This window comes from Carassius carassius, chromosome 19 (assembly GCF_963082965.1).
Source record: "Carassius carassius chromosome 19, fCarCar2.1, whole genome shotgun sequence".
NCBI classification, from domain to species: domain Eukaryota; kingdom Metazoa; phylum Chordata; class Actinopteri; order Cypriniformes; family Cyprinidae; genus Carassius; species Carassius carassius.
The window spans coordinates 9,371,733-9,396,635 of NC_081773.1; the positions used below are offsets into that span (position 1 = coordinate 9,371,733).

Consider the following 24,903-nt stretch of genomic DNA (forward strand, 5'->3'; position numbering starts at 1 on the left):
AGTTTGTCTATAATTGGTTTCAGATGGATGCAGCGCCCTGAACCATCTGTGAATGGGACATGGGACATCCATGGACTCCAACTGTAGCATGATCTCTATTACATTAGGACAGACTCACAGGCTTCCTAAAACGGACAGATTTGGGTCATTACTTTAGTACTGGTGTATCGGATTAGAGACACAACAAAAGTTGTAAACAATGCGTTTACATTGGTTGTTTGCGAGCGTTCGCTTTGAATTAATTATTATTCTAAATTTTGTACGCAAAAAGCGAGCTTCAGATTGGGTGTCTGTCTGTGTGGCTCCATACGCGTGTGCAGGGGTAGTTCCTCCTCCAGGGCGGATTGTGAAGGTCAAATAAAAGCGCTCCGCACATCTGAGCTCTCCGCAGAGGTGGGTACGAGAGCAGGAGGGGCAGGACGCACAGGGAGAGAAACGGGGAACTTGGAGATCTGAAGAGGCTGTGGTGAATCTGAATCGCTCAGCCAGTGAACAACCGCGTCTCCTCGATCCTCCATTGCTAGGAAAGGAAGGTTTAACTCTCGGTACACTTGTGTTTCATCTCACCTGTGACAATGACCAGTGGCCCGTTGGGCACGGCGTTGGCGGTGGCTTTGCTCGCCTGCACTGTACAGTGTATGCCGAAAGCAACGGGGAAACATAGGAGACAAGTTCTGGAACACTCGGTGTCATCCGTATCCCAAGGTATGCGGTCCTACATGTGTTTGTTTTGTTTTGATTAATTGAAATAGGCAAATTAGTAGCTTACTGATTGGTTTTACGCACGCAAATGGTTAATTAAACGCTGGAAAATGTGCATTGGTGATTCTCGTTTTCTTCTTTGTGTGATCATGGTTTGTTTTTGAGAAAGTTAAAATAATGTAGAGCTCAGTCAGAATACTTCCATTGTGTCCACTGCAGATGGCTGTGTTGAGAGTGGTAAGCTTTATGGAGTTGGAGAGCAGTGGGAGCGCAGTTATCTGGGCAGCACACTGCTATGCACTTGTCATGGAGTTTCTGGTATAAAGTGTAAATCAAAGCCTGATGGTGAGTCCTCTTACATTGGATTTTTTCCCTTGAGGGCACAGAACTGGATGAATGTTTCCTCACTTGGTTAAAATGATAACAATTTATTTGCATGTAAATGTATTTTGCATTTGACAACTTTGAAGAGGTAATGAGGATCAAAGTCCATTTCTGTTCCCAGCTGAGGAAACCTGTTATGATAAAATAAACGCTCGCTCCTATCGGGTTGGAGAGACTTATGAGAGGCCCAAGGACGGGATGATCTGGGACTGCACTTGCATTGGCTCCAGCCGAGGGAAAATCAGCTGCACTATTGGGAGTGGGTAGACTGGAACTTTCCTTCACTGTACCTAATGGCACTTTGGAAATTACGCTTTTTGGAGTTGTGCTGCTGCTTACCTACTTGGCTTCTGTTGTAGACCGCTGTCATGAGGGAGGGCACTCCTACAAGATTGGAGACACATGGAAGAGACCCCACGACACTGGAGACTACATGCTAGAGTGCATGTGTTTGGGAAATGGAAAAGGAGAGTGGACCTGCAAACCTGTTTGTGAGTTTGAGCATTCATTGGAAAAACCCATTTTTGGGTTTATTGTTGCTTTTTATCTGTGTGATTGCTATGATATATTTGATAGTATACTTTTAAATTAACTGTCTCTTATGTTAAAACTAACCAAAACTATTGATGACTCAACATACATTACAAATTTTTGTCCAATCAACTGCTTTCTAGATAAAGAATATTCCTTCCCTTAATACCACATGTAGCTGATAAGTAGCAAGTCATGGTTCATGGCTGTGATGCAACCTATCAGCAATTTTGTTTTCTAAAGGGTCGATCCCTCCAATTTGTCCCGGCCAAATTGCCTGTTTCAATACAAAATATGTTGACACAGGCAAGAAACCGCAATCATAAAGTGATTTAATAAGCTCTTTAATCATAGTGGTTTTGGACATGATGGAAAGGAACTGTGAGACATCATGTAAGTAACAGTATTAACATCATTATATTATTAAAACCATTTTTTTCTTAATAGCGGAACGCTGTTATGACGATGCTGCTGGCACATCCTACATGGTCGGTGAGACCTGGGAGAAACCCTACCAAGGCTGGATGATCGTGGACTGCACCTGTTTAGGAGAAGGAAATGGACGTATTACATGCACATCCAGAAGTAAGAACTCCACCCTTTTTAGAAGTATGCAACAGTCCAAACCACACAAAACTCCCTTTCCCAATCTCCCAGCTGTCCAACTGGATTCACTTTAATTATACGCTCAAAGTGCAGTTAAACTCTCTGGCTTCAGCGCAAAGACTTTTTAAACTGGGTAGAAGAGGGAAAAAGTTTTACCTTATTGCATTTTTTTAATTGTTTATTTAGAAGAATTAACTGCAACATGATTCTGATGAGAAACATCTGCTTTGTACGTTTTTGTGTGCATCACAGATCGCTGTAATGACCAGGACAAACGCACTTCTTACCGGATCGGAGACACGTGGAGCAAGACGGATTCTCTCGGACATGTGCTACAGTGTTTGTGTACTGGAAATGGACGTGGAGAGTGGAAATGCGAGAGACATGCATCACTGCACACCACTGGTCTTGGTAAAAAACTTAGTTTTGTTTAGTGAAATAAAGCTGTATACTATATAAATATTATTTTGAAAACCTTAAAATTAAAAAAAAACTAAAGAATTCAGTTAAAAAGTAAAATTTCATTCAAAATACTGTAGTAGTATATGAATAATACTTAAAGGGATAGTTCACACAAAAATTTAAATGTGATCTGCTTACACCCAGGGCATCCAAGATGTGCCTCTGTTGTAGAACACAAACAAAGATTGTTTGTGACAAACCAAAATTAAAACAAAACCAAATTAAACCCTGAAGCTTGTGATGATACACTGATTTAACGATCGGTCTGTGCAAGAAATTGAACAGTATTTATATAGTTTTTTACCTATGATTCACAGCAATGTTCGATCTGTCCTGAGTGCATTCTCATCAGCCGGTGCCTGACTTTTCATTTTCTTCTTGCTTTACGGTGGATCGCAGACTTATAAGTGCATTACCGCCACCTATCTCTTAAGTGGACCATTGACGCTCCTGATTGAGATTGTAGATTTGAGAGATAGGTGGTGGTAATGCACTTATAAGTCTGCGATCCGCCGTAAAGCAAGAAGAAGAAGATGATGCATCAGGCGCCGGCTGTTGTGAATGCACTCAGGATGTGTTCAGGACAGTTCGGACATTGTGGTGAAAACAGAGGTAAAAACACAATATAAATACTTTTTAGTTTCTTGCACAGACTGATTGTTTTGTGTCTTTACACATAAGTGTATCGTCACGAGCCTCAGGGTTTAATTTGGTTTTGTTTGTTTTTTTGACTCTCAAAGCTGTGATTCCCATCCACTTACATTATATAACTGACAGACCGCAAAGGTTTGAGTTAAAAATCTTTGTTTGTGTTCTACTGAAGAAACAAAGTCACCTACATCTTGGATGCCTTGGGCTTAAGCAGATAAACATTAGATTTTCATTTTTGGGTGAACTCACTATCCCTTTAAGTAACATTGACTTAAAGATAAAAATTATGTAAAATGTACTCTCATGTATGTCCAAACCAATGTTGTTGTTTTTTAAGAATCGTCACACAGACCCCACCCCCAACTAAAAACCAAGTCTGTTATAGCTTTGAACTGTCCTATTTACCCAGTGTTTTGAAATCATACAGTTACTTTGTGCAAAAGGCAGAAATCATTATTCACTGATGACCTTCCCCTTCACAGCAGCTCTCAAATCGAATATGAGTGGCTCGTTTTGGACGATTAGTGTCTTGTGACTGATTATCACAATGTCCAATCTATTTAATATGAGAGCTGTATATCTTTATTTTTAGTGTGTTTTAGCTTTTTAAATTAAGATTATGTTAACTTAAATTATTTTAAGATTATTTGGGATACCCTAGATATTTGTAGAGGCCTCCTAGTGGGCCTGGTTGATACAAAATCTGTATCCTTATGTGTTATGTTGTGCACTAGGTACTGGGTCTCGTGTGGTGACTAATATCCAGCCTGCAGTGTATCAGCCACAGGCGGTGCCTGAACACCCCACGGAGGGATCCTGTCTGACAGACGCAGGTGTTTCCTATGCCCTGGGTATGCGCTGGATCAAGACCCAGGGCAGCAAACAAATGTTGTGTACCTGCTTGGGCAACGGTGTCAGCTGTGATGAATCAGGTTAATGTCATTGTCGATCAAACTATCAGTGTTCATTTAGATTGAATGCTGTGCTTGTATCTCATGTTTTAATTGTCATGTGTGTGTGTGTGTATGCAGAGAGCCAGTCCCAGGTCTATGGTGGGAGCTCAGGTGGCCTGCCATGTGTGTTCCCTTTTGTGTTCATGGGGAAAACGTTCTACTCCTGTACGTCTGAGGGGCGCAGTGATGGGCAGCTCTGGTGCAGCACCTCAGCCGACTTTGAGAAAAACTACAAGTACTCCTTCTGTACCAGCAACAATGGCAAGTTTATATTCATTATTAACTTTTTTTGATGTTTCTGAAGTCTCTGATGCTCACCAAATATGCATTCAGTTGATCAAAAATACAGTAAAGAACAGTTAAAAAAAAATTTGATTTGCCGCTTAAGAAACATTTCTTATTATTATCAATGTTGAAAACAGTTGTGCTGTTTAATATTTTAATATTTTTCAGCATTCTTCTTTAAGTAGTTTAAAAGAACAGAATTTGTAATGTATATTTTTGTAACATTATAAATGCTTTTACTTTCACTTTAATATATATCTTGAATAAAAATATTAATTATTAACAGTATTCATTTCTTTAAAAAAAACCTCTAACATGGTAGTGTAATTCTAAAATATCTGAATCAAACTAAATATCAAGTGTGTTTTTTTAATATATAAATTCATGCATAGCTTAAACATTTTCAGATATCTATATATCTATCATATCTACAAGGTTGGTTATTGAAATTTTGTTGTCTCGAGCCCTGAAAGAGTGCTGAACCATCACAGTTATACTGTCATAAATTTATTGGAAGTTAAAACTTTTCCTTGAAACTGCTACTGTTTTTCACATGTAAATATCTTCATTATTTTTAGTTATGGTCACAACAAGAGGGGGAAACTCCAATGGTGCGCTCTGTCACTTCCCGTTCCTTTACAATGGCCGTAACTACACTGACTGCACCGCTGAAGGCCGGAGAGATGGCATGAAATGGTGTGGCACAACTTATAACTTTGACCGAGAGCAGCGGTTTGGCTTCTGTCCCATGGCAGGTAAGTGCCAGTTTTACACTAACAATAAATGCTCGAGCCAAAGAGAAAGAGAGAGTAGCAGGTTATGACTTGACAGGTGCTTGGAACATAGGAAAATTGAAAATTTTAATGTTATGAAAGCACTCCTGGATCTGGATCTTAATAACAAGCCTTGAGCATATCATTTTATCTTAAACTTCTCTTAAACATTGCATTTCAGGTCCCATTCTTTTCCTTACTTCGGGCATATTGGTAAAATGACTGAATAGATCAAATAAGTGTCATTTCATGCATCTGAAATGTCTTAAATACCTTGCGGTCTGTGTGGGAGGAGATCTAATAACAGTTAAGATGAGGATGTTAACTATGTGAAACAAAAGATCACTCAGCGCCTATTCAGCTGTATTTACATAAACACCTCCTTCTGACTCCGCTTTGATGGGTGTCTCTGTCACCAGGGTGCCAGTTAGAACCAGGCGAACCCTGGGGAGTTTATTGATATTGGTGAGATTCAGTGATCTGACATGTATATATTGAAACCAGAGCTGCTTTTTGTGTTGCCCTGTCGTGTTTGTTTTGTAGGGGGTAGAGATTCTTGTCTCAACACAGGAACCATTATCATACATCGACTGTTTTGGTTTTCAGTACAAGTGATATCTTGATCTGTAGGTTTTACTTGCTGAATGTGCAAAACGTGGGTACTTTCGAAGCTTCAGCTATTGTTTAAGCAGACATTTTTGTGATAGCCATGGCCCCGCAGCTGTGCGGGGCTGCAGACGGAGGGGAGCTTGGCTCTGGACCAGAGTCTGGTTGGCAGTGAAGCATATACATCTGGCAGGTCTCCAGGGCAGCTGTGTAACCTCCTCCACTCTTAACCCTGGAGAGATTTCCTCACTCTTGTCCTCTTTTATTAACCAGATACACCAATCAGAGATATCCCAGTTAAAACAATAAGGCCGATTGTGAGGAACTGCCTTGAGCTTTATGGATCTGTGGCCATTAGGATTGAGTTTTAGCTCTTTGACCCTAATTGACCCCCAAATTGCTTAACTGATTAATTATACTGATCTCTTCAGGCCATTAAAAACAATTCAGTTAACTGGATCGGGTATTTATTCCTCAGACTCTGATGTTGTAGAGCTACTTTTGGCTGAATCAAGTTTGTTTCATAATTTGATGAACTTTCAATATTATTAAACTAAACTAAATCAGTTGAATAAGGACACTATTTCCTTCTGTAGAGCTGCTTTTTAGTTAAATTGATTTTGCTTTATAACTAATGAACTTAGTTATCACTTAGAGCAACATGAATTTAACTGAATCAACACAGAGCTAAATTGATCTGAATAATGACAATATTGCCTTTTTTTAGAGCTGATGTTTCATATTAACTGAAGAAAATGATTACTGTTATTTTCTTGTTTACTACTTTGAAGCTGCTTTGAAATCTGTATTGTATAATGCAATATTTAAATAAATGTGACTTGACTTAATTACTTAATTTAAAAGCTATATTCGCCAATCCCCCAAGTTCCCATGACATAGATCCATTATGGCTCCTGCTGTACCTCATGCTTTTTCTTGTTCTGTGAAGAATTTAGGAGGTAGTTATTTGGAAGTCCTCGAATGCTTCAAACCCGATTTATGCCTGTTTCATTGGCTAAATAGCCTTGAAGTTTGGTTAGTTTTTTTGCAGGACAGTTGAGGAGAATTTAAAGATCTGCAGGTTTGTACATGATTATTTCAGCAGTTTACTCAAATGTTTATTGATCGGTTTCCATCAGCCCATGAAGAGGTGTGTACCATTGGTGAGGGTGTGATGTATCGTGTGGGTGATCAGTGGGACAGACGCCATGATGTTCTGGGTCACATGATGCGCTGTACATGTATGGGCAATGGCCGTGGAGAATGGAGCTGCATGGCCTACTCGCAACTCAAAGGTGAGATTTGCCATTTCTCTTTCCCACTCATAATGAAGGCAATGAAGTTATGTATCATTGTGCAAATGTCCATATATGGCTTGTCATCTTCAGACCAGTGCATTGTGGATAATTTGACCTACGAAGTAAATCAGACTTTTACTAAACGGCACAACGAAGGCTACATGATGAACTGCACCTGTTTCGGTGAAGGCCGTGGACGCTGGAAGTGTGACGCTATCGGTGAGCCGGACGCTTCTAGGATATAAAGAGAAATTAGACATTTGTCTTCATTTGCTTAAATGAACATTTCTTGAAACAATTAGAGTGTCTTTTCCTCCAAATTGGGAGCCTTGGGATCAGCATTTTTTTGCCTTGTTCCCTATAAGTGACCAAACTAATGATTGGATAATGACTGGGTTACTCCGATTTTCATTTCCAGATCAGTGCCAGGAGCCAGAAACTAGAGTGTACTATCAGATTGGAGAGTCCTGGGACAAACTCATTCAGGCAATCCACTACAAATGTTACTGCTATGGAAATGGCCTCGGAGAGATGAGCTGCGAGCCTCAGCAGACTTTCCCTGGTGAGTAAACAACGTCTTTTATGGGGCACATGTTCGTTCGTTCGTTCTCTCTCTCTCACACACACTCACACTCACACACACAGTATCTGGGTCACGCTGTGTACTGCTATAAGTAGTCTTGTGGGCATGGGTGGGGAGTGGCTTGGAAGTCAAAGACTTCCAGATGTTTACTGAGAGCAAGGGTGCTGTTTGCCGTTTTTCCCAGGTGTTTTGTTAGAGAGGCAATTAGGGTTCGTTCTTCCTTGTGATCGCTTCTTTTACAACTTTCAACAAATGCTCGTCCTCTGGCAGTGTTTGAAATCAAGGATGTTGGTTTTTAAGATGCACTCATCCACACCTTGATCTGGGTGGGCCCATGCCTTGTATTTGCCGTCTGTTCTTTTGAAGTTCTGTAGATGGAGAAAAGCACACAGCCAATCAACACAGCTTTCTCAATCACCCCCTACAGTCCTTTTGGCACTGTTTGTTTGTCTTTGAGTTGCTTTCATCCTGTGCTAGGAATAAGTTTGAAATTCAACCAAACCTGTTACTTTTTCTGCTTGCACAACATCTGTAAAGTCATTAAGAGATTATGTAGTTTCCATTGTTAATGGTTGCCTCAAGTCTCCAAACTTTTGTAGAGGAAAACCAACAAGTAGGGCTGGATGGTATGATGGTAAAAATGTTTTTTTTTTAATCCAAGACTAAGCAGAATGCTATAGTTTAACTATAGTCTTCCAATGTAGTGGTTTAATTTTGATGTGCTGTGCCTTGCTAAACCAGGTGTTCATATATTGAATACATTTATTAGTGACTAGAATATTGGAAAATTCTGTGATCTTTACAAGCTGCATTTTTTTTTTAATACAGTAAAAATAGTAATATTTTTATAATGTCACATGATACTTCAGAAATCATTCTGATATGCTGAATTTATTCTCAACAATAGTTTCTTATTAGTGTCAGTGTGAAAAACATGTTTGGTGGTTCATATTTTTTTTCTGTGGAAACCATAATTGTTTTTTTTTTTTTTCAGGATTCTTTGATGAATACATTTTTTAAAAGAACAGCGTTTATTTGAAATATAACTTTTTTGGTCCCTTTTAAAAATCTTTCTGACTACAATATTTAAAAAATTAGTTATATAATATGATATAAACTTCCATTTTATACTGTTACTGTGATATAAAAGTACAATATTTTGGTTGTATAACCCAACCCTAATGACAACTACAGTGTGTTTTTTTTTGTTATTATTTTTTATATCCAATCTTTTTTAGGCCAAAAGAAATTTGTGAGTTACTTGTATTTATATAGAACCACAAAGCTCCACCACAAAATCTGAAAAGGTCTGCATTAATAAAGTTTTCTCATTTGTAAGAGCTTGTTGGGGTCAGAAGTGATCCCTTTGCTCAGAGAGTGGAAGCAACCCCAGAGCAATATCCCTCAGTAATGGAGGCCAGCTGTGAGAAGGCTGGGAACAGTGGGGGTGAAGCTGGTGCAGGCTGGCGGAACGTAATGCAGACTAAGTGAACTTTAAGTGCTGTACAGACTACCCTCATGGCAGTAATTGGGAAAAATAAGGACCAGATTGAAATCAGAAGCAATTTGGGGATATTGCCTTATGAGGCTGCAAGACACTTGAAGAAAAATGAGTTTTATATACAGTTTTGGGAAATTTGTTGGGTAAACAATAGAGATTTACCACATGAGAAAAGTCGCTGGGAGTTATCTTTGGACTGTTGTTATTGCTAAAGCAGTATGTCTGCTGGATTTAAAGGTTTAAAAGCCTGAGCCTCGAGTCTCAGTGCTGAATCTGTGGTAAGAATCTCACATGCTAGTGCTACGTTTCCCATTTCAATGTTACCAGAACCCACTAGCGCTACAAACATTTAGTCTCTTTCCTAGAACACCTCTGACAACCATAATGTATTTTTAAGCCAGAAATCATCTTCGTTTGTTTTCAGTATGCCAGTTGTGGGAACACTGTTTACTCTCTTTGTTGTTTTACATTATTAGCATGATGAGCAGCATGATATCTTCTAAAGACCTTGCAAGTATAGGTGCTCTTGGCTGTAAATATGATTCAAATATTGAATATCTTTTATATATCTCTATCAGGTGGTCATCGTCCAGTGCAGGTGATTATATCAGAGTCTGGCAACCAGCCCAACTCTCACCCCATCCAATGGAACGCGCCGGCTTCTGAACACATCACACAGTACATACTCAAATGGAGACCGGTGAGGCTCTTTTGTGACGCTGTATGCCCTTTGCTCGTTAGATGAAATTGACTTCTGATTGCATTCGAGAGGTTATTTATCTAATAAAAACTATGGGTGTCTGTTGAGCTGTAACCTTCTCGTTTTTAAACAGAAAAACACCCATATACGATGGATGGAGGTTACTATTCCAGGCCATCTGAACTCTTACACTATTGCTGGACTAAAGCCAGGAGTCACCTACGAGGGTCAACTCATCAGCATCCTGCGTTTTGGACGTAGAGAAACCACTCGCTTTGATTTCTCCACCGTGCATGGCTCATGTAAGTCATCAAGCGATGTAAATGGCTATGGTTCTTCTCATTTACTAAACGTGCATGCACATGTATTTGTGTATAAAACCCACACAGTTTCCAAGCATAATTAATTCCTGAATTCATCTGTAATTTGAATGGTATTTATTGTTTCCAAATGTTTGGAAGTCATTGTTGTTAATGTTCCTCTTTCTGTTTCTTCCCTAGTGACACCCTCTGAGGGAGAGACCACCCCGCCTCCTCCGATGGTGGACACCTCTGAGTCTGTGACAGAGATCACTTCCAGCAGTTTTGTCATCTCTTGGGTGTCTGCGTCCGACACGGTGTCTGGATTCAGGGTGGAATATGAGCTGAGTGAGGAGGGAGGGCAGACCGGACAGCCCATGATCTTGGGTTAGTATGTGCATGTCAAGTTTGGCATTTTTATTGTAGTCAGCTGAGGCTAGCAAACCTCTTTGTCTGCAGTTGATTTGTAGAAGCTGAATGCGACTGTATTTGTAGTTCCTGCTAACTTGAGTATCCGTTTCCAGACCTTCCTCATACGGCTACGTCTGTGAACATCAGTGAACTTCTCCCAGGAAGGAAGTACACTGTAAATGTTTATGAAGTGACAGGAGGAGAACCTAACCTGATCCTAACTACTTCCCAGACCACAGGTAATCTTTTTTCTTGGTCTCTATGACTGTTTTGGCCTTTTTCTAATCCTATAAAACCCTCTAGAAACTATTTGAGTGTAAAATGAAAAATGTGTTATGATATTATTGGTTAACCTTAAAATGCATGACCCCATAAACACCCCTATTCAATTTAGGAATTTTCTTTCAAGTAAGATGTAGACTTGTATGCATTCATGTTCATCATAATTAAATAAAAATAGATAATATGACAATACACAACATTGTTATGTGGCAGTCAAGATAATTTTCTTACTAGGAATGTAATATACAGTTTAATATATAAAAAGATTAAATAAAGTAAATCAAATTTGAGTGGTAAAGGAAGTCAATTTATTGTCGACTTTCAGTTGCTACTGAGAAATACTCTCACTTGAAGTATTTCACTATATGATGATGTGATCTTTTTGGCTTGTGCTTCCACAGCTCCTGATGCTCCTTCTGATCATGAAGTGGAGCATGTGGGGGAGTCTTCCATCATCATCAGCTGGTCTAAACCTGTGGCTACCATCACGGGTAAACACAGACTTTTAGTCGGTAGTAAAAAAAAAAAAACATTATGTGACTTATACACAGCTGTTTACCAATGTATGTCTTGTTTATTTAGGTTACCGTGTGGTTTACACGCCATCTGAAGAGGGTAGCTCTGGTAGCACTGAGTTGAACCTGCCTAACACCGCCAACTCAGTGACCCTGGGTGACCTTCGCCCCGGTCTGCTCTATAACATCAGCATCTACTCAGTGAAAGAGAATGTGGAGAGCGAACCTATTCTTGTTCAGGTCACAACTGCTGGGGAACCACTGGCAGGTATGAAATCACTATGGCGAATCTCGAAAAAAAACTATTACGAAGTGACAATGAAAAAAAAAAAGTTCCTAAAACAGGCTTCTGTTTTATTAAATATAATTTTATATTTATTTTGGTTTTTAGGGGTGAATTACGATCTAGAGCTGTTCTTGACTAGATTCACCTGCATTTTTAGAGAAGAGATATTACTTGACCTCAGTGTTTCAGGATACATCTGAAGATGATAACTTCTGTTTAACAAATGGTCTGATCTCTGTAGTGCAGTGGAAACATAACATGATGTCATCAAGCCATAAATGTCTTTTTATTGTTTTCTTTTGAGTAGATTTATGTGTTTTGTCTGGCAGCCCAAAGATAAGATCACATTTGAGTTGAGTCAGCCAGTTAGCGTCCAAATCCCTGTAAATCCCATATAGGGTAATATGTTGAAATTGTGCAGATCTTGATTTTTATGGGGTCTGGCTGGGAGAACATCTCAGAGATCTGACTGTTTCATCCTGATCTGGCAAATCAGCAAACATTGCAACTTTGCAAAACTGTCTGGGTCTCAACGAGGAGTCATTTGTCTGGTGTTTACCCACATTGGCTTTTATAGCATGCTCTGATTCTTCTACGTAATCTTGATGATGCAAATGCTGCAAAAATGGTTCCACAAACATTTTAGCTGTACATGCAATCAGGTTTTGATGGTGAAATATTATGGTTGGTTTTAAAACAAACAGTCTTGAAAGCCTGTTATTCTTTCCCTGTCAGGCTGGCTGGTCTGTAGGTAGGGTGTCTGAATTCCTTTGCTTAGATGAGCAAGTTTTACAGAATGGTAAACACATGGATTGCCATGTTTGAATGAGAGGCTACAATAAACTTAAGCCCTTCAAAGGAAGGTCAGAATCAGATTTTGTGACTCAGGAGGTAAAAAAAGAGCAAGTATGAGGATAGCATGAAACTTTATCCATGATAGTCTGAAAGAAGAAAAAATATTGTTTTCTACCCACAGAGGAAGTTCCGTCTCCAACCGATCTGCAGTTCTTTGAAGTGTCTGACTCTAAAATCATAATTACTTGGACCGGACCATCCACAGTGGTGTCAGGGTACCGTGTGTCTGTGGGTGAGGTGGGTCCAGATGGCTTGGTCGAGAGAGAACTGCTATTCCCTGTGACACCGAATGCCTACGCTGAGATCACACACCTCCAGCCTGGAACCCTTTACCGCTTCTTCATCTTTGCTCTCAAATCAGGGGAAGAGAGTGAGCCGCTGGTTGGAGAGCAAGCTACAAGTAAGAACATAACAAAGATCTTTTCACTAAAGCAAAAACATAGGTTTCTAAATCAATATCGTTGTCTTGTCCAGGAAAAATACCTAAACATACAGTACATTGACAATATTTTCTTGTCAGCATTTTTGTCTTGGTTTGCAGTAAAAGTATATAAATGTTAATTTACACATTTTGAGATTACTTTTTCTGAATCTTTTGTCTTTCTCTTCACAGAGCCCGACCCACCCACCGATATTGATTTCACTAACGTTACTGAAGACAGTGCTGTAATCATCTGGTCAGCTCCTAGGGCTCAAGTCACAGGTTACAGACTTTTCCTGACTGTCCAGGGCTCAAACCCTAAACAGCTGCATATTCCTGGCCGTATGTCACAGTACACACTCATCAACTTGCAGCCTGACACCGAGTACACTGCCACTCTGCATGCTGAAAAAGGAAATGCCCTCAGTGAGGGGTCCATCGCCTCCTTCACTACACGTGAGTTACTGTTTTTGTTTTATTTTTTATTATTCCAAATACATTTGCTTAAATAGTTCTAATGCAATAGTCCTGTATTTTCTGGCTTTCAGTTCAGCCGATGGGAAATGCTCCTCACTTCAGCACTGATGTCACAGACACCTCCATCATTGTCTCCTTGACCCCTGTGCCTAAAATTGGATACAAGGTACCTTTAAAACATGCCAGAGCTATTTTGGTACAGCTATAGGTAATCACTCTTGTTTTAATGGCCGTTGTAAGATACATGTGAAAGTACTCTATAGAAACTGACTTTTGACATTCTTTTCTCTCACGTTCACACACATTCAGTCATGATTACTCAATACACAGTGTTTACTCTCTAATTCTTCTCTGCAGTTGACCGTGAGGCCCAGTCAAGGTGGAGAAGCTCCAAGGGACACGATTTCAGAGTCTGGTAGTGTCCACATCTCAGGTCTAACTCCTGGAGTTGAGTACACCTACAGCGTCCAGCCGGTCATCAACGGTCATGAGCATGGCAACCCCATCATTCGACGTGTTGTCACTCGTAAGTGTGAAGAAACAGCATTTAATTGAGCTTATTGAATATGTAGGAGTGTTGGTGGAGTTGTACAGCTGTCTTATGACTATCTGTCTACAGCTCTTTCTCCACCCACGGATCTGAACCTGCAGTCCAACCTAAACACTGGAGAGCTGACGGTTCAATGGAACGATGCTAAAATCCCAGGTTAGTACTGAGATATTCCTCATAATAGGACAAATCCTGTTTTACATGTGCTTGTTAAACTTTCAAAATAAACACACTTCTGTTCAAATATACCATTTTGTGTGTTTAAATTTAATATTTTTTTATTAAATGAATCAAAAGTGATACTTAGGACATATTACTGTGTACTATATAATATTATATTTTAAATAAATGCTGATCATTTGAACTTTCTGTTCATCAAAGAATCCTGTTAAAAAAGTATATCTGAATAGAGATGTTTCTTGAGCAGCAAATCAGCATATTAGGATGATTACTGAAAGATTATGTGACACTGAAGACTGGAGTAATGAAGCTTAAAATTCAGCTTTGCATCCCTGAAATAAATTGCATTTTAAAATAGATTAAAATAGAAAGCAATTATTCGAAATTGCAATAATATTTCACAATAATACTGTTTTCACTTTATTTTTGATAATATAAATTGAGACTTTGATCAAAAATACAGTAAAATTATTAAGAGAACAGTAAGGGACTTTCCAAAATATCAAAGAAATTTAACCAATCCCAAACTTGTTGTTTTTTATATAATATAATTCTAATTATAAATAATTATATATATTTATGTATTTTATTATATATAATAGTCATTGAAATTGTAAAGAAAAATTGTAAAAAAAAATTGTCATGCAATTGTTGTGTGTGTGTGTGTCTGTCTGTGTGTGTGTGTGTGTGTGTGTATATATATAGTATATATATGTTTTACTCTGTTGCTAATATTTAATCGACAAGAAAGTGATTTGTGAGAAAATGATTGTCTTATGCTGATCTTTGTCAATAAAATAAATCTTCCAAACGCATTAATTTCAATGTTCCAGAAACTGCATACAAATAATAAAAGGTTCCATGAAAAGTCATGGAAATTACTTTGGTCTAAAATGAAATGCAGGAATGCTTTGTAATGAAAATATGTTCTGTCCTTTCTCAAATGAGCTCACATGTTCACTACACAAATGTACTGCTTGATCTTCCCTTGGTGACACTTGTTCTTTTCCCTCAGACATCACGGGTCACAGGGTGACCTGCACTCCCACCAAAGGGCAACAAGGGAACTCTATAGAGGAGTTTGTGAAGGCAGGACAGAACTCATGCACGTTAGAGAATCTGAGTCTAGGAGTGGAGTACAATGTCAGCGTGTTTACTGTGAAGGATGACATGGAGAGTGTTCCTGTCTCCACCACTTTGACTCCGGGTAGGTCTTAGAGATTTTTTCAATCACAAATCACTATTCAACTCAGTTTCATGTCAGTAACTATGCATAAACTGGGAAAGCATGTGTATTGTAATCAGTGCAGTGCTTGCTTTTAATGTCTATTCAGACATTAAATACAGAGAAGAGAGAAATTACTTTATTAAAAATGACTGAGAAAGCAATGTGTATAAAGCATATGTTTCTGTTGTCAGCATTGATCCTAATTAGACTATTTTGGTAAACAGAACATAAGGGCTCAATTTCATCTCACAAATTTGGTCAGTTTTATGAAAAAAAATGGCATTCTGGCAAATGGTACCCACTTCAGTCACTATGAGGTACTACAGGATCACACACGGAGAGTTGGGTAGGTGAATTGGATCTAATATAATATAATCTGTCTCTTCACAGAGCCCGACCCACCCACCGATATTGATTTCACTAACGTTACTGAAGACAGTGCTGTAATCATCTGGTCAGCTCCTAGGGCTCAAGTCACAGGTTACAGACTTTTCCTGACTGTCCAGGGCTCAAACCCTAAACAGCTGCGTATTCCTGGCCGTATGTCACAGTACACACTCATCAACTTGCAGCCTGACACCGAGTACACTGCCACTCTGCATGCTGAAAAAGGAAATGCCCTCAGTGAGGGGTCAATCGCCTCCTTCACCACACGTAAGTTACTGTTTTTGTTTTATTTTTTATTATTCCAAATACATTTGCTTAAATAGTTCTAATGCAATAGTCCTGTATTTTCTGGTTTTCAGTTCAGCCGATGGGAAATGCTCCTCACTTCAGCACTGATGTCACTGAAACCTCCATCATTGTCTCCTGGACCCCTGTGCCTAAAATTGGATACAAGGTACCGTTAAAACATGCCAGAGTCAATTCAGAATAGATGTCACAGTTACGTCACTTGAAGCTGCGCGTATATAGTGTTTGAAGAAGAATGCTGGTGAACAAGTGGAGGTAAATTGGTAAAATACATGGAATAAGAGAAAAAAAATATTTTTTTACCTTTTGATGTCAAGATCGAATTGCAAAATTTTTTTATAGAATACTGTCATCAAAGACGCCATTTGAAGCTAAACGCAGACGTTTAAATGCACATGCTATGGATGAAGACTGCTATGATTACTCTACTTTTAAAGCATACATTTGATTTAAACAATAGGTCTACATAATATTCACATGCTGTTCAATGTGAGCTTGTCAATTCTGATGGAAAAAATAGCCAGAAGAGAAGAGGGGAAAAGCGAGAATGATGAGTTGTTTTTCCTTATTAGAATTGTGAGATATAATCTCGGAACTGCAAGAAAAAAAATCAGAATTTTTGAAATATAAAATCAAATTTACCTTTTTTTTGTTCTTTTATTCCATGGCTCCATAAACTGTCACTTGAAAACCATCATTTTCTACTAGGCTCCGCCCACAAAAAAAAAATCATCCCTGTTTCGGACCTGTAAGACTATCCCACTATATAATGCCAATTTAGTTGAAAAACAGTGCTTATCGCTGGGTGACAAGCTCTAGTAATATGCAGATAAAATTTTGAAAATGACATCTAATCAATAAGATTTTTTTTAATCCAAACTATTTTGTACCGTATCCGTGTGTTGTGCGTGCATCCTGAATGTTTACAAACCTATAATTGGTCTATAGGCAATCACTCTTGGTTTTTTGGCCGTTGTAATACACATGTAAAAGTACTCTTTAGAAACTGACTTTTGACTTTCTTTTCTCTCACGTTCACACACATTCAGTCATGATTACTCAATACACAGTGTTTACTCTCTAATTCTTCTCTGCAGTTGACCGTGAGGCCCAGTCAAGGTGGAGAAGCTCCAAGGGACACGATCTCAGAGTCTGGTAGTGTCCACATCTCAGGTCTAACTCCTGGAGTTGAGTACACCTACAGCGTCCAGCCGGTCATCAACGGTCATGAGCATGGCAACCCCATCACTCGACGTGTGGTCACTCGTAAGTGTGAAGAAACAGCATTTCATTGAGCTTATTGAAGATGTAGGAGTGTTGGTGGAGTTGTACAGCTGTCTTATGACTACCGTAATTCCTCAAATAAAAACAGGGGCCTTTATTTACCTGAACTGCAGAAGGTAACAGGCTTTTATTTGAAGCAGGCTTTTATTAGAGGCAGGCCTTTATTTCTAATTCCATCTGTTTGATAAGTAATTGTTTTAAATAAACCGTTTTAAATTAAAAGCGATTGCGTTCCAGTGGACAGAGATCATAACATTAGCACAGAATCAGTTCGGTTCAGATGCGCTGTGTGTCAATCTGCTTCACGCTGAATCACACATGCGCAGTATCATAAGATCCTCGGTTCTCAAATCGGACGCATCTGACAGAAACAGTTCTCGGTTCAGTGTACTGGTGATCCAAAAAGCAATTCAACCGGTTCTTGACTTGAGAACGAGAACCGCTCCGGCAGTGGGCGTGTACGTTCGTTATCTGACTCTGCTGATTATCCACACAAATTTTCCCCCTTGGCTTTATTTAAGACCGGCCTTTATTTGTGCGTGTTGACCACACCCCTGGCCACTATCAGAGGCCCGGCGTTTATTTGACTACCAGTTTTATTTGAGGAATTACGGTATTTGTCTACAGCTCTTTCTCTTTCTTCCACCACTTTGACTCTGGGTAGGTCTTAGAGGTTTTTTGAATCACAAATCACTATTCACCTCAGTTTTGTCAGTACACATGCTTTCCCAGTTTATGCAGTTATTGTAATCAGTGCAGTGCTTGCTTTTAATGTCTATTGAGATATTAGAGCAATTACATAATGCACATTTGCTTTCTCAGTAATTTTCAATAAAGAATATGTTTCTGTTGTCAGTATTGATGAAAAAATGACATTCTGCCAAATGGTACCCCCTCAGTCACTATGAGGTACTACAGGATCACACACGGAGAGTTGGGTAGGTGAATTGGATCTAATATAATATAATCTGTCTCTTCACAGAGCCCGACCCACCCACCGATATTGATTTCACTAACGTTACTGAAGACAGTGCTGTAATCATCTGGTCAGCTCCTAGGGCTCAAGTCACAGGTTACAGACTTTTCCTGACTGTCCAGGGCTCAAACCCTAAACAGCTGCGTATTCCTGCCCGTATGTCACAGTACACACTCATCAACTTGCAGCCTGACACCGAGTACACTGCCACTCTGCATGCGGAAAAAGGCAATGCGCTCAGTGAGGGGTCCATCGCCTCCTTCACTACACGTGAGTTACTGTTTTTGTTTTATTTTTTATTATTCCAAATACATTTGCTTAAAGAGTGCTCATGTAATAGTCCTGTATTTTCTGGTTTTCAGTTCAGCCAATGGGAATTGCTCCTCATTTCAGCACTGATGTCACAGACACCTCCATCATTGTCTCCTGGACCCCTGTGGCTAAAATTGGATACAAGGTACCGTTAAAACATGCCAGTGTAAATTCAGAATAGATGTCACAGTTACGTCACTTGAAGCTGCACGTATATAGTGGTTGAAGGAAAAACGCTGGTGAACAGCTGGAGGTAAATGGGTAAAGTCCATGGAATAAGAGAAAAAAATATGCTTTTGATGTCAAGATCAGAATGCAAATAATTTTTAATGAATACTGTCATCAAAGACGCCATTTGAAGCTAAACGCAGATGTTTAAAAGTAGAGTAATCATAGCAGTTTTCATCCATAGCATGTGCATTTAAAGCATACATTTTATTTAAACAATAGGTCTACATAATATTCACTTACTGTTCAATCTGAGGGGGGAAAAAGCCAGAAGAGAAGAGGGGAAAAGAGAGAATGAGTTGTTTTTCCTTATTATAATTGTGAGATATAATCTCGGAACTGCGAGAACAAAAATCAGAATTTTGAAATATAAAATAAAATTTACCTTTTTTGTTCTTTTATTCCATGGCTCCATAAACTGCCACTTGAAAACAATAATTTTCTGCCAACAGATAGGCTCCGCCCACAAAAAAGTCATCCCTGTTTCGGAGCTGTAAGACTATCCCACTAACGTCAATTTAGTTGAAAAACAGTGCTTATCGCTGGGTGACAAGCTCTAGTAATATGCAGATAATATTTTGAAAATGACATCTAATCAATAAAATATTTTTAAACGGAACTATTTTGTACCGTATCCGTGTAATGTACATGCATCCTGAATGTTTACAAACCTATAATTGGTCTATAGGGAATCACTCTTGGTTTTTTGGCCGTTGTAATACACATGTAAAAGTACTCTTTAGAAACTGACTTTTGGCATTCTTTTCTCTCACGGTCACATACATTCAGTCATGATTACTCAATACACAGTGTTTACTCTCTAATTCTGCTCTGCAGCTGACCGTGAGGCCCAGTCAAGGTGGAGAAGCTCCAAGGGACACGATCTCAGAGTCTGGTAGTGTCCACATCTCAGGTCTAACTCCTGGAGTTGAGTACACCTACAGCATCCAGCCAGTCATCAACGGTCATGAGCATGGCAACCCCATCACTCGACGCGTGGTCACTCGTAAGTGTGAAGAAACAGCATTTTATTGAGCTTATTGAAGATGTAGGAGTGTTGGTGGAGTTGTACAGCTGTCTTATGACAATTTGTCTACAGCTCTTTCTCTTTCTTCCACCACTTTGACTCCGGGTTGGTCTTAGAGATTTTTTGAATCACAAATCACAATTCGCCTCAGTTTTAAGTTAGTACACATGCTTTCCCAGTTTATGCAGTTATTGTAATCAGTGCAGTGCTTGTTTTAAATGTCTATTGAGATATTAAATACAGAGCAATTACATAATACACATTGCTTTCTCAGTAATTTTAATAAAGCATATGTTTCTGTTGTCAGCATTTATCCTAATTAGACTATTTTGGCAAACAGAACATAAGAGCTCAATTTCATCTCACAAATTTGGTTAGTTTTATGAAAAAATGGCATTCTGGCAAATGGTACCCCCTCAGTCACTATGAGGTACTACAGGATCACACACTGAGAGTTGGGTAGGTGAATTGGATCTAATACAATATAATCTTTCTCTTCACAGAGCCCGACCCACCCACCGATATTGATTTCACTAACGTTACTGAAGACAGTGCTGTAATCATCTGGTCAGCTCCTAGAGCTCAAGTCACAGGTTACAGACTTTTCCTGACTGTCCAGGGCTCAAACCCTAAACAGCTGCATATTCCTGGCCGTATGTCACAGTACACACTCATCAACTTGCAGCCTGACACCGAGTACACTGCCACTCTGCATGCGGAAAAAGGCAATGTGCTCAGTGAGGGGTCCATCGCCTCCTTCACCACACGTGAGTTACTGATTTGTTTTATTTTTTATTATTCCAAATATATTTGCTTAAAGAGTGCTAATGCAATAGTCCTGTATTTTCTGGTTTTCAGTTCAGCCGATGGGAAATGCTCCTGACTTCAGCACTGATGTCACAGACACCTCCATCATTGTCTCCTGGACCCCTGTGCCTAAAATTGGATACAAGGTAACGTTAAAACATGCCAGAGTCAATTCAGAATAGATGTCACAGTTACTGACTTTTGACATTCTTTTCTCTCACGTTCACATACATTCAATCATGATTACTCAATACACAGTGTTTACTCTCTAATTCTGCTCTGCAGTTGACCGTAAGGCCCAGTCAAGGTGGAGAAGCTCCAAGGGACACGATCTCAGAGTCTGGTAGTGTCCACATCTCAGGTCTAACTCCTGGAGTTGAGTACACCTACAGCGTCCAGCCGGTCATCAACGGTCATGAGCATGGCAACCCCATCACTCGACGCGTGGTCACGCGTAAGTTTGAAGAAACAGCATTTTATTGAGCTTATTGAAGATGTGGGATTGTCGGTGGAGTTGTACAGCTGTCTTATGACTATTGTTTTTAGCTCTTTCTCTTTCTTCCACCACTTTGACTCCGGGTAGGTCTTAGAGAGTTTTTGAATCACAAATCACTAATCACCTCAGTTTTATGTTAATACACGTGCTTTCTCAGTTTATGCAGTTATTGTAATCAGTGCAGTGCTTCTCCACTTCACTGCAGAAGCTTCTCCACCTTGGAGTTTGTTTTTGTTTTTTAATTCCAAATACATTTGCTTAAATAGTGCTAATGCTATAGTCCTGTATTTTCTGGCTTTCAGTTCAGCCAATGGGAAATGCTCCTGACTTCAGCACTGATGTCACAGACAACTCCATCATTGTCTCCTGGACCCCTGTGCCTAAAATTGGATACAAGGTACCGTTAAATCATGCCAGAGCCATTTTGGCACAGCTATAGACTAATTCAGAATGGACGTCACAGTTACGTCACTTGCAGCTACGCGTATATAGTGGTTGAAGAAAAACGCTGGTGAACAGCTGGAGGTAAATGGGTAAAGTCCATGGAATAAGAGAAAAAAATATGCTTTTGATGTCAAGATCAGATTGCAAATAATTTTTAAAGAATACTCTCATCAAAGACGCCATTTGAAGCTAAACGCAGATGTTTAAATGCACATGCTATGGATGAAAACTGCTATGATTACTCTACTTTTAAAGCATACATTTTATTTAAACAATAGGTTTACATAATATTCACTTACTGTTCAATCTGGGGGGGGGGGGCAGAACAGAAGAGGGGAAAAGAGAGAATGATGAGTTGTTTTTCCTTATTATAATAAGGAGATGAGATATTGTGAGATATAATCTCGGAACTGCGAGGAAAAAATCAGAATTTTGAAATATAAAACAAAAATTTACCTTTTTTGTTCTTTTATTCCATGGCTCCATAAACTGCCACTTGAAAACAATCATTTTCTGCCAACAGATAGGCTCCGCCCACAAAAAAGTCATCCCTGTTTCGGAGCTGTAAGACTATCCCACTAACGTCAATTTAGTTGAAAAACAGTGCTTATCGCTGGGTGACAAGCTCTAGTAATATGCAGATAATATTTTGAAAATGACATCTAATCAATGAAATATTTTTAAACGGAACTATTTTGTACCGTATCCGTGTAATGTACGTGCATCCTGAATGTTTACAAACCTATAATTGTTCTATAGGGAATCACTCTTGGTTTTTTGGCCGTTGTAATACACATGTAAAAGTACTCTTTAGAAACTGACTTTTGGCATTCTTTTCTCTCACGGTCACATACATTCAGTCATGATTACTCAATACACAGTGTTTACTCTCTAATTCTGCTCTGCAGCTGACCGTGAGGCCCAGTCAAGGTGGAGAAGCTCCAAGGGACACGATCTCAGAGTCTGGTAGTGTCCACATCTCAGGTCTAACTCCTGGAGTTGAGTACACCTACAGTGTCCAGCCAGTCATCAACGGTCATGAGCATGGCAACCCCATCACTCGACGCGTGGTCACTCGTAAGTGTGAAGAAACAGCATTTCATTGAGCTTATTGAAGATGTAGGAGTGTTGGTGGAGTTGTACAGCTGTCTTATGACAATTTGTCTACAGCTCTTTCTCTTTCTTCCACCACTTTGACTCCGGGTCGGTCTTAGAGATTTTTTGAATCACAAATCACAATTCGCCTCAGTTTTAAGTTAGTACACATGCTTTCCCAGTTTATGCAGTTATTGTAATCAGTGCAGTGCTTGTTTTAAATGTCTATTGAGATATTAAATACAGAGCAATTACATAATACACATTGCTTTCTCAGTAATTTTTAATAAAGCATATGTTTCTGTTGTCAGCATTTATCCTAATTAGACAATTTTGGCAAACAGAACATAAGAGCTCAATTTCATCTCACAAATTTGGTTAGTTTTATGAAAAAATGGCATTCTGGCAAATGGTACCCCCTCAGTCACTATGAGGTACTACAGGATCACACACTGAGAGTTGGGTAGGTGAATTGGATCTAATACAATATAATCTTTCTCTTCACAGAGCCCGACCCACCCACCGATATTGATTTCACTAACGTTACTGAAGACAGTGCTGTAATCATCTGGTCAGCTCCTAGGGCTCAAGTCACAGGTTACAGACTTTTCCTGACTGTCCAGGGCTCAAACCCTAAACAGCTGCATATTCCTGGCCGTATGTCACAGTACACACTCATCAACTTGCAGCCTGACACCGAGTACACTGCCACTCTGCATGCGGAAAAAGGCAATGTGCTCAGTGAGGGGTCCATCGCCTCCTTCACCACACGTGAGTTACTGATTTGTTTTATTTTTTATTATTCCAAATATATTTGCTTAAAGAGTGCTAATGCAATAGTCCTGTATTTTCTGGTTTTCAGTTCAGCCGATGGGAAATGCTCCTCACTTCAGCACTGATGTCACAGACACCTCCATCATTGTCTCCTGGACCCCTGTGCCTAAAATTGGATACAAGGTAACGTTAAAACATGCCAGAGTCAATTCAGAATAGATGTCACAGTTACTGACTTTTGACATTCTTTTCTCTCACGTTCACATACATTCAATCATGATTACTCAATACACAGTGTTTACTCTCTAATTCTGCTCTGCAGTTGACCGTAAGGCCCAGTCAAGGTGGAGAAGCTCCAAGGGACACGATCTCAGAGTCTGGTAGTGTCCACATCTCAGGTCTAACTCCTGGAGTTGAGTACACCTACAGCGTCCAGCCGGTCATCAACGGTCATGAGCATGGCAACCCCATCACTCGACGCGTGGTCACGCGTAAGTTTGAAGAAACAGCATTTTATTGAGCTTATTGAAGATGTGGGATTGTCGGTGGAGTTGTACAGCTGTCTTATGACTATTGTTTTTAGCTCTTTCTCTTTCTTCCACCACTTTGACTCCGGGTAGGTCTTAGAGAGTTTTTGAATCACAAATCACTAATCACCTCAGTTTTATGTTAATACACGTGCTTTCTCAGTTTATGCAGTTATTGTAATCAGTGCAGTGCTTCTCCACTTCACTGCAGAAGCTTCTCCACCTTGGAGTTTGTTTTTGTTTTTTAATTCCAAATACATTTGCTTAAATAGTGCTAATGCTATAGTCCTGTATTTTCTGGCTTTCAGTTCAGCCAATGGGAAATGCTCCTGACTTCAGCACTGATGTCACAGACAACTCCATCATTGTCTCCTGGACCCCTGTGCCTAAAATTGGATACAAGGTACCGTTAAATCATGCCAGAGCCATTTTGGCACAGCTATAGACTAATTCAGAATGGACGTCACAGTTACGTCACTTGCAGCTACGCGTATATAGTGGTTGAAGAAAAACGCTGGTGAACAGCTGGAGGTAAATGGGTAAAGTCCATGGAATAAGAGAAAAAAATATGCTTTTGATGTCAAGATCAGATTGCAAATAATTTTTAAAGAATACTGTCATCAAAGACGCCATTTGAAGCTAAACGCAGATGTTTAAATGCACATGCTATGGATGAAAACTGCTATGATTACTCTACTTTT

At 39.4% G+C, this 24,903-nt stretch overlaps 1 protein-coding gene across 4 annotated transcripts; it reads left to right on the forward strand.

Annotated features, from left to right (window-relative positions):
- Nucleotides 1–355: 355 nt before the first annotated feature.
- Nucleotides 356–24,662, forward strand: LOC132095018 (fibronectin-like). Of its 4 annotated transcripts, XM_059499733.1 has the most exons (33): nucleotides 356–705; nucleotides 922–1,047; nucleotides 1,208–1,345; nucleotides 1,446–1,577; nucleotides 2,065–2,202; nucleotides 2,476–2,634; nucleotides 4,071–4,268; nucleotides 4,368–4,550; nucleotides 5,153–5,329; nucleotides 7,093–7,248; nucleotides 7,342–7,470; nucleotides 7,670–7,813; nucleotides 9,914–10,035; nucleotides 10,169–10,337; nucleotides 10,536–10,721; nucleotides 10,859–10,984; nucleotides 11,429–11,518; nucleotides 11,610–11,810; nucleotides 12,805–13,083; nucleotides 13,297–13,560; nucleotides 13,653–13,747; nucleotides 13,939–14,107; nucleotides 14,201–14,287; nucleotides 15,327–15,518; nucleotides 15,930–16,193; nucleotides 16,286–16,380; nucleotides 17,330–17,498; nucleotides 20,918–21,012; nucleotides 21,152–21,320; nucleotides 23,409–23,672; nucleotides 23,764–23,858; nucleotides 23,998–24,166; nucleotides 24,511–24,662. In XM_059499733.1, the coding sequence occupies exons 1-33, from the start codon at nucleotides 576–578 to the stop codon at nucleotides 24,645–24,647; spliced, it is 5,247 nt and encodes a 1,748-aa protein (XP_059355716.1). In that variant the 5' UTR covers nucleotides 356–575; the 3' UTR covers nucleotides 24,648–24,662. The 4 variants fall into 4 exon arrangements, with proteins under 4 accessions (XP_059355716.1, XP_059355717.1, XP_059355718.1 ...); XM_059499734.1 differs by lacking the exons at nucleotides 23,764–23,858; nucleotides 23,998–24,166; XM_059499735.1 differs by lacking the exons at nucleotides 14,201–14,287; nucleotides 15,327–15,518 and having other exon boundaries at nucleotides 358–705.
- The last annotated feature ends 241 nt before the right edge of the window (nucleotides 24,663–24,903 follow it).

Excerpts from the sequence above, each read along its gene's own strand:
- LOC132095018 (XM_059499733.1), top strand. The coding sequence starts at position 576 with ATGACCAGTGGCCCGTTGGGCACGGCGTTGGCGGTGGCTTTGCTCGCC. Across the intron at positions 10,338-10,535 it reads CTCCACCGTGCATGGCTCAT|TGACACCCTCTGAGGGAGAG; the intron begins GTAAGTCATCAA and ends TTTCTTCCCTAG. Across the intron at positions 11,519-11,609 it reads ACCTGTGGCTACCATCACGG|GTTACCGTGTGGTTTACACG; the intron begins GTAAACACAGAC and ends TTGTTTATTTAG.